Genomic DNA, 22,230 nt, shown 5'->3' with positions numbered 1-22,230 from the left:
GAACTAAGTAAACCATTTCTGGCATTAACTGTGGTGTTGTAAATGACCACCTACTTCCCAGATACATGCTCCCATAAACATTATATACACGTCATAGTTGAATGCAAATATGAAAATGTCCTCTTCTTCTTGGGTTTGAACTGATTAGTGCATTTCTTTTATTTATTCATTTTCGGGTGTTTTACGCTGTACTCAAGAATATTTCACTTATACCACGGCGAGCAGCTTTATGGTGAGAGAAAACTATTCACAGCTTGAGGGAAATCCACCGCCATCTACAGGTTGCTGGCAGACCTTTTCATTTCTTTTATACATACAAATATTGCTTAGGTCTATGGGTAATACAGGAAACCACCCCTAAAGAAGCACCTGTCAACCAAACTGCATAAAGCCTCCAAGAAAGCATTTTGCGGAAGCATGATTGGAAACTGAGAATAGATTGATACATGTAGAAAAACCAACTACATGTGTTTTCCCATCTGCAAGGAAGATCACATACTGAAGACATTGCCAAGTGGAAAATCATTTCCACTGACGAAAGAAAAAGATTTGCACACAATTAGATCTAAATTCAAATAAAATGGCTCCAGTTCTTTTCTTAAAATAACAAGTTGATTTATTCACAAGCATATGCATGCACACACACACACACAAAACAAAGAAGCGTATGGAAAGCATATACATACTTTAAGCAATGCAATGAAGTCTTGGCATGGAAGACAATTCGGGATTACCAAAATGAAAATAAGTATGTACAAATCCTGATCCACAAACTGGCATACATGGGAAAACAACGCGACTGCAAATAAGTACATGTACAAACATTCACATGAGCAATATTTGCTAATTTGAGTTGCACCACATTACAGCAGTTTCAAGAATACTGTGCAATTAACTAGATACTCCTTGGCAGTAAGCCCAGTTGCAGAGATAAAATGTGTTGAACAAGGTAATGGAGACGCAGGCCTAATGAAAAATAGCTTGAAAATATATCACGATCAATGAAAATTAATAGAGTTCCTCTAAATGACAAGGTGCACATTTGGCACAAGCTTGATGAAAACATTCGCATTGCTTGTAGACTTATAGACTAAGAGATATTCCATTTACAAGCCTTTTACAAAAATGATTTTAATGACACCAATAACCTTCAAAAGATTGACCCAGGTCACACCAAATTAAAAAAGTTCTTCCCAATGCCTACATGTAATGTGTACATGTACATATGGTAAGACTTTGGTAAACTTGGTTCGAAGCCTTCAAAAGATACTGAAATGGACAGGTGTCAACCACTATGACAATACCTCTACAAACTGTAAGCTAACAAATTTTGCCTAACGATCATGAAATCATGGGTTAATCTATAGCTATGTTAACATAGTCTGGATTATAACTTACACCCAAGATTTTGGGCAAAAAATAATTCAGCATTCATCCAATCAAATTTTTGCTGTGTTTTTTTTTTTAGAATATCCCAAATGCTTTTCACAAAATATCAGCCTCGTCCGTGAATGTTTTACCGCTAAAAATCGTCAATAAAGTTTCAAAATTTCTAATGCAGTTTGTTTTATAACTTTTTTAAACCTCAGAATCAATTTATCACTATACAGTAAATAGTACAGGTATTAGTCTGACCCAGGTATTTACTGAAAGGCAACAATGAGGTAATTCTAGGTAAATAGTTAAATCTGATTCGACTTAGCGATTTTTTGCCCAAAATCTCTGGTAAAGCCTCTTTAACCTTATTTGCATACAACCAATGGAATAAGAGGAGAGGCTCTATTTCGTTTGACTTAAGAGATGGGCACTACAAGTTGAAATAGCTTAGTTCATGTACTTTTTTTTCAAAGTTATTTTCACTGGTCGCTGATATTAAAAATGATATCCCAAGTTCATGTGGTTGGAACTGTACTTATCCTCTTGAACAATGACACCATGAAAACCAATTCATGAAAATGCACGACATAATAAGTAGCTTGCCTCAGTTCCCTCACATGTAATGGAATTCAGGCTTAAAGCTTCAGGGTAAGATACTTTACATAACTCGAATAAATGACCACAGCTATTTGGAAAATTATAACAAATTATGATTAAAAAATACAGATTTTGTAATGACTCTAGGATAATATATACGTATCTGATATATCTTAGGGCTTTCCCAGATTGTATGTAATCTATATTTCAGCATCTCTGATCACATTTCTGAGTTCAAAACACATGTTTCATTCAACTGAAATTTCATGAAAATCAATTGACAATACCACCAGAAATGGCTTACTGACAAAGTAAAATGAAGATCTGAGCATATGTAACATTTGTGCTTATTTACAATATAGAATTACTCCAAGTGCCCAAATTACATTTGCCAAATTTAAATGCCTGAATACAACTGAGATCGGAGGAAAGAGAATTGGCCAAGAAATATTTTACCCTGCAGATCACAAATCAAGTTAGTATATCCTCGGTTTTTCTTCAGGTACAGTTATGTTTAAAACCTCTTATCCATGAAGAGTATTTTACAAATACCTCCTATACTGTTGGGTAATTGCATGTATTGTAAATGGCATAAAAGTTTGATCCACAAAGTGTATCTTTATAAGCAAACAGATAGCATGTAATATTTCTTTTGGTCCTGAAACATTTACTGCTACTTAGAATATCACCTTCCAAACAAACAAATCCCAAAAGACCTTTCAAAGATCAGCATATTAGTCTCAGACTTTTCTGGGAAAATGGGCACACAACTTAAGAGTTCAAATTTTAGATAAATTAATGTATCCAGCACAACACATTTACAGTTTACAGATGACTAATTGGGATTTGTTTCATAGAAGAATTCAATTTTCTTAAAGAGTCACATGCCTGAAATGGCTGCTAACATATTCTACCACAAAGAATGCCTATAGAGTCATCTTCTGATATGCAGTGAAACATTGTACATGGACCTAACGATACTAACATGTGATAAATGTACTTGTAGTGTGGTGAAATGATTGTAGATTGGGATGGCAGGTGCTCTGTACAGCGTGGAGACTAAGCACAAAAAAACAACAAAAATGAAAACTGAATCTACATGTGACATCATCGTTCAAAAATAAGCATAAAAGATTTAACCATTAACTGTATTAGCTGAATCTTCCAGACTTCAATTAAACATATAAGAATACAGCTCCCCAAATATATACACACATCCTCACAGAAAACCTCATACATAGAATATCTATGACAACAATGATGTCTTAAGAAGAATATAACTATACACCTACAATGAGTATGAAACAGACACTTGGTTGGGGCTAAACACATTTACTCTCACAACTGTAGTTTTGTCTAAGGCTTTCTACTTAAGGGTAAGGACTCATTTCTATTCAATACCATACACATTACATATGTAGGCCCATAGTCTGGAAAAGTGGTATGCTCAGTACTTAAGCATTTCGAAGTAGTTAAACGGATAAACTGTTACACAATAATGACAACTTCTCACCTTTATGTTGCACTCATATCCAAAATTGTCATGGAAAGAAAATTCTAAGAATTTTAAAGTTTTTAATGAGATAAAACCATTTATCACACAAGGCCTTAACAGATATGCTCCCTTGTCACATCCACATTTTCTTTTAATGTACGTTTAAGGTTGTTTATAAAAAATGCCTAATCCACCCTCAAAAATTTCAGTCAAGTTGTATTGCCTAAGACATGGTAAGATAGATAAAATGTTTCAAATGTATACCTAACAGGCATACACAACCTCTTAGCCTTTCTCTGAGTATATGTAACTGCCTAATGTTAGCCATAAAACACTCCAGTGCCATTGCAAACTGGGAAACTTGTTTACCAATTCTCAACAACTACAAGACTGTAACAACTTCTTATTTCACAACAGTAATTTTATAAATTGATTGACTTAAAAACACAATAGTTCTATCTTACATCTTTTCATTTACACCCAAACAATTTTTAGTTCACAATATAACAATACAAAGACTATGAGAGCCTTGACACCACTTCAAGCACCTATCCATCAGAACCTTTCCCTATACACATATTATGGCTGCAAACACCAAAATGGTGTCATACACGTTTGTCTCTATATATCGACAAATGATTTGGGAAGGGGGGGGGGGCAAGTTTAGGGGGCAAAAATGATGGTTGGTGTCACTGGCAAAGACCGGTTCAAAGAACCCAAAACCAGAGTATTCATTTAAAGTTCGGAAAGACAGGTTGTTCACCCTGTCTAATTAAAGACAAAAGGTGATAAAATGAGGATACTTCCCAGGAAGATGTGATAAATCACAATGAGTCAGTTTTTTTTTTTTTTTTACAGTATCACAAAGTTCAACAGAGTGTCTCCCAGCACTGTCTTCAGTGATCTGATACACACAGATGCACTCTACCTACCATAATCAATACATTCATATCCCTTCCAAAAAGTTTTTGATTGTCCCACATCATTATGTCCACTGTTATAAAATATTTTCTTCTTCATCTGCCATCAAGGGTTTAACTTCCTCAGATTTACGGCTTCCTGGAAGGAAAAGTAGCAATGTAAGATTCACAGAATTGGTACAGTAACTTGGATAGTGAAATCAAAACTTGGTTGGAAAAGTAACCTTTCAGTGACCTTCACTATTAACCCCAATATGACATGCAGGAAACTAATTTCCAAGGTCTATATGTCACACACATGTATATGCAATACAATAGTCAAGTCCCTGAAGTAGTTGCGAAATTCTCACTATAAAATGTGTCAGGGGAGATATTGACAAAGGCTGATAAATCTTGACAAAAGCTATATGCTTCATTATTACAAGTGGTGACAAAGATTCTACAAATTTGCTGTGAGCACAGTCACAAAAGCAGTGGTCTCGCCAACCCGTTAGCTATCCTCTATCTTAAACCAAACTGGTGTGAAATCAATCAAGCCGATAGTGTTAAACCCGAAAAGTGTAGGCAGACAGATGCCGCACCATGATACAAGCTGCCATTAATAGCTGGCACGTAAAAATGGGGTTTTGAGAAGATCAGGACATCTGATTATTGCCAGCATCATGTTACTGGGTCAGAACAATGTTATATGAAACATCAGCATACCATTATCATAAGGGATTAATACATCTGCATTTATCAGTACATACGCAGAATCAAATGACAGACATGGTGTATATAAAGTACATACCACAACATGCATAAGGAAGTATACTACAAGATCGTCACATTTATACAGGTATCTTAACATACATCCCATACCTGAATCTTTAGGACCGAATTCTAAAGCGACCGGTGCGCTTCGCCTAACTGGAGACTTTCCCACTATACCATGTGGGTTGTTGGGAATGAACACAGATACTAACAGCGCCAAGATTACCAGAACTGCACCAAACGCAAAGGGAGGTCCCGGAACCAAATCCTAACACAAAGACATGATACTTGCATTTAGTTACATCACATTACTTTCATGTGCAAGGCAAAAAACAACAATGCTTCAGAATATTCATTTCATATGCAGCTGAATACTAAAATATGGAGTACCAAAACTACAGAGCTATATGTTGTTGTGCACTTGATTTCTCAACTACTGTATTCCACCTGAAGTTCACCATTTTTGAAGTGAAACACTTTGCTAGATTCTGATTGATTCATCCACCATACAGCACCACTTAAAATTTTTTTGTAAAGTTTGATGTAAATTTTAGATTTCTTATCAAAGACTGACATGAAAGAGTTGACAGCAGCAGTATCATTCTGAGGCTTTTCTGTGATTCTCAAAGTGGATTTTTACATATGTAATACAAAAATTAACACTGTACATACAAAAGTATATTTCAGAGACACTGTGATTGAACAATGTGTGGGACCTCAAACCACATAAGCTATGAAAACAGAGTACAAAAACAATGTAAATTAATTTTATCCTTGGCCCTCTTAAGAAATACTGAATATACACACACACACAAACACATATATATAATGGCTATTGACTGACAATAAAATGGTGATCTTCTTACCAAAAATTCTTTGGAGTTTAGACGAAATGTTAAATTATGTGGAGCATTTTTATTTTGTTTTTGCACAGGAGCCTTCTTCATGTCCGTTGTTTCGTTGAGATCCACGTCAAATAAATAGAAGACAAAGCCAAACAGTGCTGGTCCCAGGCCATTACAGAGTCCTCGGATACCTGTTACAACCCCTTGTGCAACACCTGTAATGTATGACAGAGACAATCAAAAATGTTAGCCAATAGTTTCAATGGATCCGCACTATTAGTGTGCTGCAATTTTTGATAGCTTGGTGCATACATTTAGTTAAAACAAATATGATAATATAATATAAATACATACCATATAATAAATATGGTAAGAAAATGAGATTTGAACCGGAGACTGCAGATGCTGGTGCTCTTGTATTGAACAACTTCTTGTAAGTCTGAACATTGTAGTGATAGTTCACTGCACGTGCATTGCCTCTTACCTTGCTGGTCAGGATCGGCATGTGCGGACACAAACGCACTGATAGCTGGGTAAGTGATACTAGACATTGCAGCAATACACCCGGCTGACCACATTATCCTGATGGGATGAAAGATACATGTAGTCATTACTGATCTATCTAAACAGTCACCTTCACACAATAGTTTCAAACAAGCTTAAGGAAGTGTTAGAAGTAGCCATGTGATTCAGCCTCAAGGGAGATAAATCTGATAATTAACAGCACACCAATCCTAATACATTACAGAAATGGATGGAGACAAGGGGCACTCGGTGTCATGAGGTTGAAATATTAAATCATTGTGAAACTGCTCACACCAGACTGCCAAGGGCTTAAAATCTTAAACACCGAAAAATGCATTTAATGAGTGACAGAATTCTTCTTCTCCAAACTTTTCCTTTGAAAGTATCTTATCCAAAATGGTAAGATACAAAACGAGGTCTCTAACATTCCTACTACCCAATACGTGCTTCACTAAAACTCTATATTCAATTAAATTAGCTTTTTAACACCATGACAGTTGTCAGATTAGGTAGAGCCCCCTAAACCGTGGCGCTAAGCTGGTCGTGCATTTCCAGTATGTTCAACGATAACATTGTTACTGATTATTTCCGACCATTAAAGGAAAATATGCATAGAATTTTTAAAGCGTAATTAAAAAATATGGCATATCTTTCCTTACTGTCCTTAAAACCATATATTCTCTTGGATATATAGTAAATTTTCATGTATCCTTTGACACTCTGTCAACTTACCAAGTCTGTGATCCAAAGCCGTAACATGCTAGCTGGATTGTTTCAAAGAGTAAGCCAAATTGAATGGCCTGTTTATGACCAAAATACTTCATTATAACAGCTAGAATCATAGTCTGAAAAGATAATTGACAAAAACTTAATGCATGTGCTACAGATTATCCTGGTGAAAGAAACAACAAATGAATATTTTATGGTCTGATTTTGCTTAACTTTTGATTAAATTTTAAATCCAGAAATGCGATGAGGCAAAAGAAAATACCAACCCAAATACTTCATAGGTTACAAAAAATATTGAGCAAATTTTTGGGTTCAAACTTGGCTTTTAGCAAGATTTTGACTTTGACGTCAATCCCAGTTTTATTTTCTGGCCCTTTATGGAAGATGTTGAATTCTAAAAATTGGAAAGGATACAATTATATTAGGCTTTCAAGCTAAAACCTAGAGGGCTTTTATTTTTGTTTGTACCATTAAAAAACTCTTGTCGGACAGTGCATTTGTTATACACAAAAATGATTGATATTTGTTTTTCTAGGTCACTTAGTTTTGTATCCAGACTGTAATTTATTTATTTGATTGGTGTTTTATGATTTCACTTATTCCAGGGGGCCAGCAATGTGGTGGAAGAAGACGGGCAGCGCAAGGGCCAGATTGGAAGGCAGGTAGATCTAGTTTATCTGTTTTATTTGTGTTTCATTTGAATGGCCAGACACTGTTTTTCTCCAGGAATACTGCTGAACCTGACAGGGACCATTCACACAATACTGCCAATTTTCTATTTTCTATGAAATTTTTTGATAAAAGCATGAGACTTACTTGGGCAATTACTGATAAAACTCCCACAACAGCTATAAATGAGGCAACTGTTTCAGCACTGAAACCCATAACCTGAAAAAGTAATAAAAGCAATGAACCCTAGGCTTACACAGGATTTGGAAAACATGCTACACTGGTTATAAAGCACAATGCGTAAGTGAGCTGAAACTCGAATTACACTCTGCACACATTTTTTTCATCTCATTTAATACAAATGAAGATACTTAATCACAAGCCAAAATTGATAGCACATCCAAGAGCTTCAGATATCCATGTACATACACTACCTGATAATTGAGCTGCTAATGGTGCATGAATACTTACTAATCTAAGATAAACAAAGAAGCAGGAGTATTCGCCAGCCTCTGGTAGGTAAGACAGGAAAACAGTAACACATAATAACAGGATCAACTGATCCTGGCCTATTTTCTTTAAAGCCTGAAACAGAAATGCAGAACAAATTTTGTCTTCAGTCTTTCCCACAAAAGCCGCCTTGATCATAATGAAAAGTTCACAAGGGCTTCTACAACATGGCTGCTCAGAGTGAATTGTCAATCAGTGCTATATCCTCAATGCTGAGCTTCATCTTCTTGGCATTCAAAACATTATAGAATTTTTTTTACATATTTTTCTGTGATAACTGTTTCCTAGATCATTTTTTTCAATGTATATGTAGTGGCAGACTTTTTGTTTACTTTAAGCATGGGAATGTAGTAGTTGATATTTGTAATTATAAAGATAACTTACCCCAAAGGGATCTGCCTTCTCCCAAGAGATTTGTGAGCCCCAGGAGGCTGGTCGCAGCTTCTCTGGGAGTGATTCCGGTACAGCCACCAGAATAAATAAAATGTCTAGTAATGCTATAGCAGAAGCCAGCCAAACAACCAATGTTTCACTATACATCTGACCTAGATAAGCACCAATAGCAGGACTTGTGACAAGACTGGCTGCAAATGTTGCAGACACCTGTAATAGACAAGGGGAGATCATATGAAGTAAATGAAAGACCCGGCCCCAGGATCTCAAAGTTGCCTTAGACTTAAGTCAGATTTCGTCTTAACTTCAAAACACTACACTCTGCTAAAATTGTGACTTAGCTTTGGAAATTTTATTTTAGTACATGAAGATCTCCTTGACATTAATAACAAAATTGAAAATATAAGTCTAAGTTTAAATGTAAGTTCAGGAACAGTATCGCAAGCCACCAACTTGAGTTTAAAAATGCTTCTAGACCATGGAACCAAATGTTGTGTAAACTTACTACTTGAGTGTGTACATGTATGGAAAAAATACTGAAGCTATGTCCTAATGTATCAAACGTTTAACAAATTCTTAATTTTCAAATCCAGGATGCAAAAAGAGTCATCACTAACATGTTATAAAGTTAATAATTGTATCACAAGTCTCACCAGCCCATATGCCTGACTTCTGTCTTCTTCCGTAGTTACATCCGCAACATATGCAAACACAACACTAAAAGTCACTGCAAACACCCCTGACATAGAGATTGTGGCGAAGTACCACCTGCAATGATGAAACATAAGCTACATTTGCCTCTTAATCATATTACTGTTTTGTTGATGTTTAATGTTTCTAGATCTACTGGTATGACATTTTAACGTGCAAATTACTTTTATATAATTTTTGGTCACAATACACACATCAAAAATCTGTTTACATTTACCTGAATATTTCACACGAATACTTATTTCACTAATCCAGTTATGTATAATTAACCACAGATATTAAGTCTCTCAATCAGAGCTGACAGCTAAAGCAAAAACTATTCTGCAAGGTAGGGTGCTGATGGTACAAATGACACTACAATTCCATGTACAATCAAATTCTACAAACATCAGGTTGTCAAATTGATCGATCCCTTGAGAGAGCACAGATATGCATCTAAACTAACTCGGTATAAAGCAATGCACAAATAATAGGCATAGTCAACAACATTGTTAACATCTGGCTTGTCATAGCTTTCGTTTTAGGAAGTGTACACTTGCAACTAGTTGGCTATATTTGATTAAACTTTTCCACATCCTTCTTACACCATTATACCACCAGTTGCAAGCACACAAACAATATGTTTAAATCAACACGTTTGTAATGAGAAACTTTATTACTTTTACTCAATATAACCTAAGCCCTCTTTACATAAGACAGGTTTATTTTTACAACCTTCTGGCTCTCTGATTATTGAGGAGAATAATATGGAATAGTATGCCACTATACCCACCATGCACTAATCTTCATAAGGGGTATAGGCGCACATGTGAAGGAAACTGTGAGCACCAGGAAAAGCTTCCTCCCCCAAACGTCAGACAGCGCCCCAACCAGCGGGGCTGCCAGAAATGACAGCATACCCTGAAATAAACATTTAAAACAAACACAGAATTTATTCACTATTTAATAACATATTTACTCGGCTGAAAATAGTAAACTGCTTTTTAATTTCTAAGCGTTAAAGTCAGTTTCAAATACGATACACATTAGTACATAAATAATGGCAATGCATGTTGTTTCGCTAGATGCAATGTCACTTTGTTAGGATATTATTCTGGTTTCTACTTAAATATTTCTTTTTCTTTCCCTAACTTTCTTCTTTAAAGCAAGAATAACTAATGCCTTCACATACCTTCCTTGCTTACATCTGATTAAGTGCCAAAATGGTATTGGTTAGCAATATCTTATAAAGAATTAGTAAAACACAAAAACAAAAAATCTAATTTTTTCATATAGAAGACAATACATTTTCAGGAGTGGAGTAAACATACTCTATATTAAATTCATGACACCCTACTTCTATATGTAATTTTCGTAACAAATCATACCTTAACTCCCTGGATGAGTCCATTCATAAGAAAGGTGTGATTCGGGAAAGTCTCATTGAGAACCTAAAATAAAAGTATTTGAAACATTTGAAACTCATACACTTAAACTGACTTGTACAACTAATTTGAAAATATACAGGTATTCAATATTTCTAATATAAGAAATTAAAACTTGTTAGAGTACAGGAATTTTTCAAGCCACTTGAATATTTCTAAGAAAGAAGAAACTTTGTACTTGATACTAACATTGATAAGCACAGAACTCCGCAAAATCAAAAAAATTAAATATGCTACAGTTTCGGTAAAAGACCTAAAGTTACGGTAAAGGATCTGTTTGCAGTTCTAATGATCTAAGAAAGGCACTTGAGCTAAAACAGACGCTGATCGACTAACACTGGAGATGCCATGCAGCCTTGGTCATTCTTGAATAAATCTGCCATCTCAAAAACTCAGCTTTGGCTTGGCATAGCCTGGTCTACCTCTCACACGACACAACACACAAAAACTAAAAGTAGAATTTCATGGTATTTATTTGCCTGTTGGGGGTGAAAGTTTTCAGGTGCAAGTACAAAATACTTTCACTTCTCCAAGCCTAGAAACGTTACTTTTAATTCCCTGACTTTTCCTGCCAACATTTTTAAGTTTCTGTAAAAACCCTACTGAGTGTTTTCCATATATACAGAAAGTAATGGTCATGCCAACTCTCTTTCTCAGAATAAAATGAACTGGACACTATACATGTACGTGTAGACACCTCACCTCTTCTTATTCTGAGAGGTCATCTTGCTGTACATGTACATTCAGTTTGAAACAGACCTGGGGTTTAACAGTGTCATCTACACATACATTACATGTACTTACAGTGATGATTGGGGACGTCAACAGCCCCCAGGCAAAAAATTCTAGGAATATCACAACAAGGGCATGGTAAATGCTGGGTTGTCCAATCCCACCCGGCTGAAAACAACATAAATATCACATTACAGTAAAATATAGGAACATGTGCAACACACCTATGTACATGTATACCACAAAAATTCAGAATATACAGGTATAGCAGCCATTTTTTAAATGCTTTAAGAGCCTGAAGAAATCAAGATACCCATGAATAGAAATTCACAGTGCTTACATTACAGCTGTGTACACTGCTTCACATATATGTACATGTCCACTCATACTAGAGTCTTTTAGGGCTGAATAGACACTGAGTTTATTTTTCGCTAAAACCAATAGGCTCAAATTAAATGAAGGCCCAAGCTCTCCAAGGCTTGGATGTAGTCTTTAGTTAGGGTGTTTGTCAGGTATATTGTACTAGGTGACAGTGGTTCACTGTTTTCCTCCAGCTATAATACTGATCCTCAAAACACTTCTCAGCACAATCTTAAACACCAATCAAAAAAATAAATTTCACCTTTTTGTTTGCATGCTTCGTAGCACTAAGTACTGCTTAGTAGCTGAAAGCTTAGCATATTTAGCATATATTACAATCTATTAATTTATCAACAGTTTATTTGTGTACATATATATAAGTGTATATGAACTACATGTTCATCATATTTAATAGGCTCATCCATGGTTACACATGAGGTTCAGCAGGTTGCCATAATTGGGTTACACATATATAACAGAGATGTTGCCTCATGGATATGCCAAACCAGGACAATGACCTGGAACAGATGGTCGACGCGGTCAACAGCTACATTATTGGCTCCATGACAAGGTGGTACCTGTACACTTACACTGTATCTAAATGGTTTAAAAGTGCATATGTACCACAGTTAGTTTCTAACTGGTTGCACATTTCATGACACAAAATCGTAATTCATATATATGAAATCACATATATACATGTACATGCACTAGATGAAAGTTTGAAACACTAGCATAAGATTAGTAATGAAGCACAAAAATGCAGAATCTCACATATACATTATGTATGTATGGCATATGTTAAACAAATGTATGAAAGACGGGAATGTCAGTGATCTTATATCAATATGTCCCGTTTCTCAAAACATGCATGTACTGAACTTGAAACTTCAGTGAATCACCAGTCAGCAAGTCATGATCTTAACAAAATCCATTCAATCCTATCTACATGTAACAGTGAGTATCAAAGTACATGTGTGGATGCCTTTAATTTGTGAATGTAAACTTGAAAAAATTTCATGTAATTGTACTCAATAATAACTCTTATTCATGTATAATAGTTCCTCACATTTATCTACAGAACACGGTGTATACAGTATTATCCTCTTCACTCTCTATGTCTACCGAGTTAAGTGAAGTACATGTACACCTACCAGTGTGAAATTCTGAATTCAATAGACGTGCATACTCACAGAATGACTTCCATTAGCAGATATATTCCATAGCACTAATACATTGCTACTTCAGGTTCTCTCTCTCTAATATCTCTAACAACACAAACTAAGTTTACCAGATAGTGAATATTACAAGACAAATTCTGCTGAAGTTTTTCCACTTTACATTTTAATATAAATTTGATATTTAGTAGAGCCTGAAATTAGTTAACTGAACTTTTGCAGTCACATCCTCTCCCTATTATTTTACAGTGGAAACATAGTACATGTATGTCTAATACAGTGATAAGTGCCATTCTAAATGTAATCCTTCCAGCTTTACGCATGTTTGTAAGAAATAGATGTTTATTCAAACACAAAAGCATTCTGAGTACATTATTCTATGTAAACTGATAAAATTGTACATACATGTACTTTTTATGAAGACTTGAAACTGGCAAACTCAACCAATGTAGTTTTATTTCCAACATCTAATTAAAAATGTGTATAAATTACATTTTGATGAGTGAAAAGTTTCACGACTTAAGAGTACACTTGTAAAGTCTAAAAAAATCTAAAATGTCTAGAATGGATTGCAAAGTTCTGTATCAAAACTGTACCAAAATCCTGGTCCTCTTTTTTGCATAACAACTGTCAGTTACCCGCATGTCAAAAATCATGATTTCTAATCCTCAATATTGAATCCACATATGCTGCTACACCTATACCACAGGTCTTTGAAGATCTTGATACTACTAGGACTACAATATGTTTTGTATATATATGAAGGGCAATGTTGGAAACAAAGTTTCATCAATTTTAGATAAAACACCCCTCCAATAGTTATACACTCACATGTACTTCATGGTGTCTTGTGACTCTTGTGCCGCCAAAAATCTGTTGAAATTATCCACAATATGGACAGTATCCATGAAGAGTCACTATGTAGATTAGTGATTAGCCATTGCCTTCGGTTTATTATTTCCCATAAGATGATATAGGTGATATTATGGGATAGAGTTACCATAAAAGAATCATGGCGCCGTGTTCAGATAAACCACTAATCTACCTGCTGAGTTTATGATGGGCTCTGTCCACATTACTGATATTTTCCACAAATTACTACAGTGGGACACTCGCAGGACACCACAAAGATTCGACTTAGTCAGGCTGGTGTATCAGTGCCTTTTTGACACCCTATTCTGACAAAATTGGCATGGAAGAGATAGGGAAAATCGGAGAAAATCGGAAATGAAATGGCCTGATTTCAAATTCTGGCCAAATCTACGCCATGATGAACAGATAACTGAAAAACTAAATGGATGTTTAAATCGGTAAAACTTTGTTTCCGACCTCGCCCTTTTTATACACATGTACAGCACACATATAGCACTATGACTGACGAAGCTATAGCGTTCATCATGTTGTCTATACATAGTAGCACAGCAGCTTTGAATGAATGTTTGAGGATGTGATTTCAGTTTTAAAGTGTTTAATTAACATACACAATTAACATACATTCCATTTAGGTTTTCAAATAGTTTATACGCAATGTACATCTCATAGACTGAAATGTTCCATACATATATTTGGCAAAACTGACATTACTATTTTAATACCTTGCGGGTATGCATGCAATTACTAAAGCCGGGCAACATCACCCTTTTTGATGAAATATCTGCAGCTCGAAATGTCAAGTGTTAAAACTTAAAATGCTAACAAGAAAAAGAACAGTGTAAAAGGTTATAAGTACGTCCTTTGGAGCATTCAAATCTGAAAACTAAGCACGCACAGGTTATGTATAGCAATATAAATAGTTTTCGTTTCATATTTGAATAAACGTTTGTGTGTGCTTGCAGTGCATTTTTGCCACATCCTATTGTTAGCTGGACTAATTTGCTTATTGCCATTTTTGTGTAAATTAAATTTGTATACACAGGCTAAATAAACATCTACATGTACATTCACAGAGGTTCAACTAAAACTACACTAATGTCGAACTCTTTGGCACAATTATCAAGAAAAAATGGGATTTTTAACATGAATCCTCTAGACTTAAAGCTAGATGCTTTCACAATTTTTGTTGGACACCATCAATTTCAACCTAGGTTGAGACATCTACATGTACATACCTGGATCCTTAATCATGTAGATATCTGCACGTCATGCTTGGGGCTAGGTTACCAGTTTTCACAGTCAAAGCAGAATTCCTGTCTTTTTTTACTCTATACTTCCAGGAAAGAATAAATGACCATTCCAGACCTAATGCACACATCAGCATTTTCCCACCCTTATCATGCTAATGATCATTACTGATCAACACCTATGCTTAACATATTAAATGTGGCTATCCAATATAACAGACGCAATGCATAGTGACATTAATATTTATGTGCTACTCACTACATTATGAAATTAGGAATGGGGTAAGAACTGTGCACTATATCATAGTAGAAGCAGAAGCATTAAACAGACAGCTCAGGAGGCAACTGCCTGTCACAGTATTGTCCAAAATTCAATTTCAGTCCTTTCAGATTCTGTGTATATGTAGGAATCCCAAATTACTCAAGCATTTCCCTGTAGGTTCCATCAATGCACTGTCTCTCATGTATATTCATTAACAGCTTGTCATCTTGTTTGAAAGAAAGGTGCGACACTTCAGCATAAAATGCCATAAACCACTTGCAGTACAATATGAAATGCACCAGTTGTTTTTTTGTTTTTGTTTTTTTTTTTACACCATTATAAACTGTTAATCACAAGACTCGGTTCATGTTTGTTTACAGAATGCTTGAGAACTAATAAACCTGGTGTTACCCTGGCTGCACCCTGGCTGCACAAAAGCCTACAATGCTTGGCAGAGGCAACCTACATGTACATACATCACAACTGGAAAAAGTAGAAAGCAGCAGGTCAAGCAGTGGTTCATGCATATGAACTTTCAATTGTAAATTTAAAAAATCTAATGGATCATAATAGTGGAATTCAGCCTTCAACAGCATAATCATGGATATCGATTCATTAACGTTGTGGGATTTGGGATTCTAACAGACATCATTCTGTCAACAGGTCATACCGTGAGCATGTTGCCAGCTGTCTCAAGTCTATTCTGCACTCTTCTTTTACACTAATCTCACAACACCATAGTCTCCAAACAAGGGTCGATTACTGCTTCAATAACATTGTATTTGTACCTGGAAAAGGGTAAAAAAAATTTAAAGATTAATAAAAACATACAGGTACCTTAAGATTATCATTGCTTTTCCTTGATAAGGAATTACTTTAATAATCCATAAAACGGGTGCAGCATTTTCATGTACATGTACCTGCGTTCTACATGTAGTTAACACTTTGCCCTCTAAACTGCTACCTAGGTGGATTTTAATCATCCTAAAAATAATGTACCAGATATTCAGCAATCAACAATACAATGAGAAGGTGGAGTATTTTTAATCCTGTCAGGTGGGACTAGTGTGAAGCAGGACCTTTATCCACTATTGTTTCGTCAAAAATGGATTCTAGCACAATGTCTACAATATACCAGATTCAAATGTATTTGGAATTATGGATAGAGACCCTTAGATGACCTTATAAAGTCGATGAATCAAACAGTCAAGGTAAATGTGTCACTTAAAATTAAAAAAGCTGTCATCTAGGTGGAATACATTATATTTTCACTTCAACCGTTAAGACACAAACAGAACTTAAGACTCCCACACAATTTGTCAACTGTGTACATCTCATTGGTTTCAATCAAATGAAAGATAAATTTATCTTTTTGCCAGACGATGCTGAGTGCAGTCAACTAAAATTGAAAATGGCAGGTGGCACAGTTTGGCTTGCTGCCGATGTAACAGGCACATTTGTGTTAACTGTGGCATTACGGTCTTTACAATTCACGAACAATGTACATGTAGATGCTTTGACATGTTAAGGACAGCGCAGATAAAAGATCCGAGCTCCACAGAGTAGTACAGGGCTGTATTTCTGAAAGCTGAGCTGGAAAGAATGACACAGACCTCAGATCTACTCCGGTCTCTACAACAACACACAAACACGTGAATCAGCAAGTTATGTCGCTTTGTAACATGACCCGCAAAAGTGTATATATATATATATATATATATATATATGATTACATCACATGTACATGTATGTATGTGTTCCCTCTAATACAGTAACTGTACTATACATGTGTATGCCATTTTCAACGCAGTGCAAGAGTACAAGCACGTGTATTGTATGCAAGTAGTACCATTTAATCAGTACACTCATGAAAGCAGCTGCACAAAATTTAAAGAAAAAAAAAAAAAAGAAAAATGGGGTCAACATGTACAAACATTGCATTGCTATTGCTTCCTGCGTACACTTAATTAGGTAGATTTACGAAATACAGTAAGAGGAAACACTCTCTATGTATGCAGTTACATGTTAAGCATGGTTCAAATGAATGGGTGTACATGTGACTGCTACCAAATGTACATCTATGCAGTGAACAGAACAGAATGTGCAAAAAGGTACACCTATGTGTATGTGTACAATTTAACACTTATATACATCAAAATACCACATGGTCTTACCTGTACACTTTACAAAGTTTAATTTACATGTTAGTTCTCCTATGCTTGTTGCACACTAAAGGATTTAAAGGGTACTGTTGCTTTGCTTTTTATATGGCATTTTTAACATTGCTGGTGGAGAAAATGACAAAAGCTGTCAGCAAAAATTTACCAGAAATGCAACCCATGTGGATGTAACATAACAAAACTTACAAGTAAAACACAAATCTAAAAAATAGCGTAGAGAATATGTTTTCAGTGCAAAATCAAGGTACTATGCACACTATAGTGTAAATGTTCACCAAAATACAATTAAAAATATAAATACAAAATCAGCCAGATTACCTTCCAGGAAAATTTGATAACACTCAATACCAACATGCAAATTTAAAAAAAAAAAAAAAAATGTTAAAGTCCATGATCAGTAAATCAGCACAAGATGTGCAAGCATTTGAGAATGTCTCAAACTTGTCAGTTTTTTGTCAGTAACCATTGCTGTATTAAGATATATAAAAATATATAATGCAACTGGTGTAGGACAAACGGGCAGATGTTACACAATTGGTCACTCCCACATATTCAAGTTCCCCCACCCCACCCATCAAGCTTATACATTCAAGCCCTTTCTACCTTAACCACCCACCCTTTCACTTTGACATTAAGAAACATATCAAAGCAAGCAACATGCGAGTGTACGGCAACATCTTACTAACAATAACAAAGGTGACCCAATGTAGTTAACTCTATACTATAGAAAGCGGTTGACTTCAAAGCTGGATTTCCACGAATATTTATGGTTAAATAACAAACCATAATTTCTATTTCAATGGTTACTGGCAAAGGTTATAATAATGACAGAACTTCTCAAGAATTTTCTGCATTTAAATTAATACAAATTCTTACTAATTATACATATGATGTTTATTTTAGGTGTATATTTTTCAGAACACTCAATACATCTTTTGGGGAAATGCATAACTATTAGCTTTACTAAGGGAACTTCGTTTCCTCAGATTTTACATTTTAAATAAATGTTCCCGCAAGCATAGAACACTTACATATGTCAGTGCACCCTATACTAGTATTATACCACACATGACTGACACAGAAACATCAATGTGGAAATTTAACTCTCTCAATTATTAATTCTGTACAACAGATGTTTTTGGTCCCTGATATGAATGCATATTCAGTCTAAAGTAGTGGAAGGCCTAAAATTATTGTCTGTAATGGTCCACAGTTTGGTATGAATATATGAATCCATAATGATACATAAATATGTAAACTACAGTACACAGAACTTCTATATAAAAGAAAAAGCCAGAGAGGCATTGCTTTTAAATTTGAAGCATAAAATACACTTGTCATACCTTTCTCATACCTTTCACACAAGTGGATTCATGCTTCCTATATATAGGTGTTGAATAATTGCATACATACATCCATAGGTACATGTATCACATTTTGCTATCAGTTCACCATGTGGACGTACGATGTCTGACATTTACCTCAGTGGAACCAACAGCCTTGTGAGCCTACAATCAATATACTGATGACATTTGCCTACACAAAGTTCTTATCTGTCCTCTCAATTAACCAGCTCTATTCATGTTTATGTATATCATGTATGACTAGAACATGGTCAATAGGGACATGACATACGTATTACACAGAATAATCTTTTCACACCAGACAGGGCTGAACAACAACAGCTGCTCAATGAAGCAGTCCTGGGTATAAAAAGTGTGTACCTGTATCTACACATGTACTACCAGCAATTATATATACTGATATAAGAAATGTACACGTAAGTCCTAATCTAGGTTAATTCCAAATACCCATGGATGAAAATTACCCTCTATAGAAATAGACCAACAGTATCTCCCAAAAGGGTACCTGTCTTGTACACCTACAGTAATAAATGACATGTATAATACACAGAATAAAAATGACTACAAATTTGTGTGTGGTCACTCACAAGACTGGCAAATGAATTATCATTGTACCCTTTTACACAACATTTGTCGGTGATGCATTTCTTAAAGAGTTTGCCACTTTGTCAATATACAAAAACACTGGTTTCGAAGAAAAAAATCTTGTTACTGATAGCATAATAACTATAATGCATGATATAGTTCTCTTCAGGATTAAAGCTTATGTCTCAAACTCAAAGTCTATCTGCTGCTACAAAAAACAGTTCGATGATACACAGTGTACATGTTGTAGCAATTAACATGGGAGAGATAGAGAAAACAGAAAATGAGACAGGATTTTAAATCCTGGTTAAATCCTTGCCCGTGACAAACAGTGGAGAATATAAGTAGACATGGTTATGCCTCCATACACGATATTCCACAAGGTATTTTATTTCGGACCACTTTGAGATAATTTCTATACATGTACATGTACATATTGGTAAAAGATGTCAGTTCTTGTTGTTTTATCCCACTGTGAAGAAATTTCCACTCACACAAGGGTTATGATACATAGACTGGCATATCATATTGGTGGAAGACAAGGGGTCAACAAGGGCAACGCTACACCATCGCCCACAAAAAGCACTGATGACTGTTTATTGTCACCAGGGGCTAACTAACACCATGAGAGCAGGTTAAACTACATATTCCTTATTCAAGGCCTGGAATGACAATGCAAGTATTGTTCCAGATAAAAAGAATTATTGTTACAGTGCCTGGAAGTCAGGCACCTAGAGACAGCTACATCTCAATTCCCCTCCCACTTCCTGCCAGTACATATCCAAGAAATCAGCTGTGCACTTTGAACACTGCAAATTTGGCTACAAAATGTAGCTAGCAAAAAGATTTTTGGGGCGACCCCAACCAACTTTCAAACATTCTGTGTGATACTGTCCCACAGTCTGCATAATGATTCATGTCAAAGTTTACATCACACAAAAGCATGAATGGTGACGTGAATGCACAAAAGTTGCTAATCAAAAATTGGCATAGCATTACCAGTTGTGAAGTCCAGTGGTCTGTCAATATCAGATAAAAGCTCTCCACATCTCTATCCATACTGTCTGACTACAATTGGCCTCAAGCCCAGAAATAATTCTCAAGTTGCTGCAGTGCATAATGGCAGATCTTCCAGTTATTCAAATTACTATAGGGCAGTTTTGTCCTGTACCAAACAGATGGCCCCAGTTAAAATATTCCTGGGTGCAGGACACTGTCCTTGACTTGCTGATAATTTGCAGGCTTGAGGCCTGCAACTGGACTGTTAAAATTTAATTTACCCAGTAATAGCAAACTGAACTACATGTAGGCTACCTGAATAACTAAACTAATTTGTAAAATTATAATCAGCCAATAAGGCTTTTCTGGCCTTTTAAATATTAAATGCAATATGGTGTTAACATCACATTTTGTTGAAGTAAGACAAAACGTCTGACGTTTACAACTGTGTGGTAGTACATGCAAGATATTAGTTTGGCAAAGCTGCTGTTAGTTATGTTGTGAAAATGTGGCTAACACTGGTGACCTACTACACGGTTTGTACATATTACTACTTATCTTCCACACAAATATTCATGTTTTTACGGTCGATCATGTTAAGATTATCTTATAAGTGCGCTGCCTTCGAACGCCACATGGCTCATACCAGTTGTTAAAATGATTCACCCACTGCTATCGGTCGTACAACACAACTACAACATGGGTTGCCATGATTTTCAACCGAGGCAGATGGAGAGCGCCCATCAGGATGGGATATTACCCGCAAAATATTAAACCTCACACCGACTACTTACTGAGGAATGGTCTTTAGCCGGGTGACTCCTCTTGGACCAAATTATATTCCCTACAACTCGCTTGGTTCGCTTTTTCCCAAGCATTATTGTAGTTCCATATTACCAGGATGTCAACGAATCTCCATCGGCAGCCATTTTGTATTTTGACGTCACGTGTCAATGCGCCCCGCAGCTGTCGGATAGAAACAGCCCATGTAACTTTCAACCAATAAAAATGCTAGAATATGGCGGCTTGTCCAATCATTTAGATGCAAGTATCTCTTCATTCTTTTGAATGGATATCTGTTCATTTCTAATGCATGTACATCTCTCAGACATGCAGATGGAATATACGATAGAGCAAAACAGTTTCATTAAATACCGGTACCACAGTAGTATAGATATTACTGCTGTCTTGCAGTAAAATAATTTAAGCATTCAACAATATGAATTTGTTAAGAAAAATTGAAAGTGTGTTCTAAAGAAATTTTTTTCTTCTTGTTTACCAGGATAGTGATTTACTAGCTCCATAGAAAATCCAAGTATTTCAAGCAGTAAAATACATAAAGAGATTATAGATTATCAGTGTATAAATAATGTCACTACGTTCTTCGTTTGCTGAAAAATCACAACTTTAGCCATTTTGGGCTCTGGCCAAGAATTTTAATCTTTTATTCAAAGCATATAGTAGGCCTATTTGAGCCTGGATAGTTATAAACTGGTTAAAAT

General features: G+C 35.6%; 1 protein-coding gene across 2 annotated transcripts; it reads right to left on the bottom strand.

The window, feature by feature from the left end:
* Positions 1–596: 596 nt before the first annotated feature.
* LOC135469623 (hippocampus abundant transcript 1 protein-like) lies at positions 597–21,663 on the bottom strand. Of its 2 annotated transcripts, XM_064748140.1 has the most exons (14): positions 21,523–21,647; positions 16,271–16,388; positions 11,753–11,848; positions 10,892–10,954; positions 10,297–10,424; positions 9,467–9,581; positions 8,805–9,023; positions 8,382–8,495; positions 8,058–8,129; positions 7,245–7,357; positions 6,472–6,569; positions 6,009–6,202; positions 5,251–5,410; positions 597–4,528 (listed from the first exon to the last, which is right to left on the bottom strand). In XM_064748140.1, exons 2-14 carry the CDS (start codon positions 16,277–16,279, stop codon positions 4,467–4,469), a joined length of 1,443 nt encoding a protein of 480 aa, XP_064604210.1. In that variant the 5' UTR covers positions 16,280–16,388; positions 21,523–21,647; the 3' UTR covers positions 597–4,466. The 2 variants fall into 2 exon arrangements, with proteins under 2 accessions (XP_064604210.1, XP_064604209.1); XM_064748139.1 differs by lacking the exon at positions 16,271–16,388 and having other exon boundaries at positions 21,523–21,663.
* Between the last annotated feature and the right edge of the window lie 567 nt (positions 21,664–22,230).

The sequence above is a fragment of the Liolophura sinensis genome, chromosome 7 (assembly GCF_032854445.1).
Source record: "Liolophura sinensis isolate JHLJ2023 chromosome 7, CUHK_Ljap_v2, whole genome shotgun sequence".
In the NCBI taxonomy this organism is placed as follows: Eukaryota; Metazoa; Mollusca; class Polyplacophora; order Chitonida; family Chitonidae; genus Liolophura; species Liolophura sinensis.
This window is presented reverse-complemented; position numbering and strand designations above follow the sequence as displayed.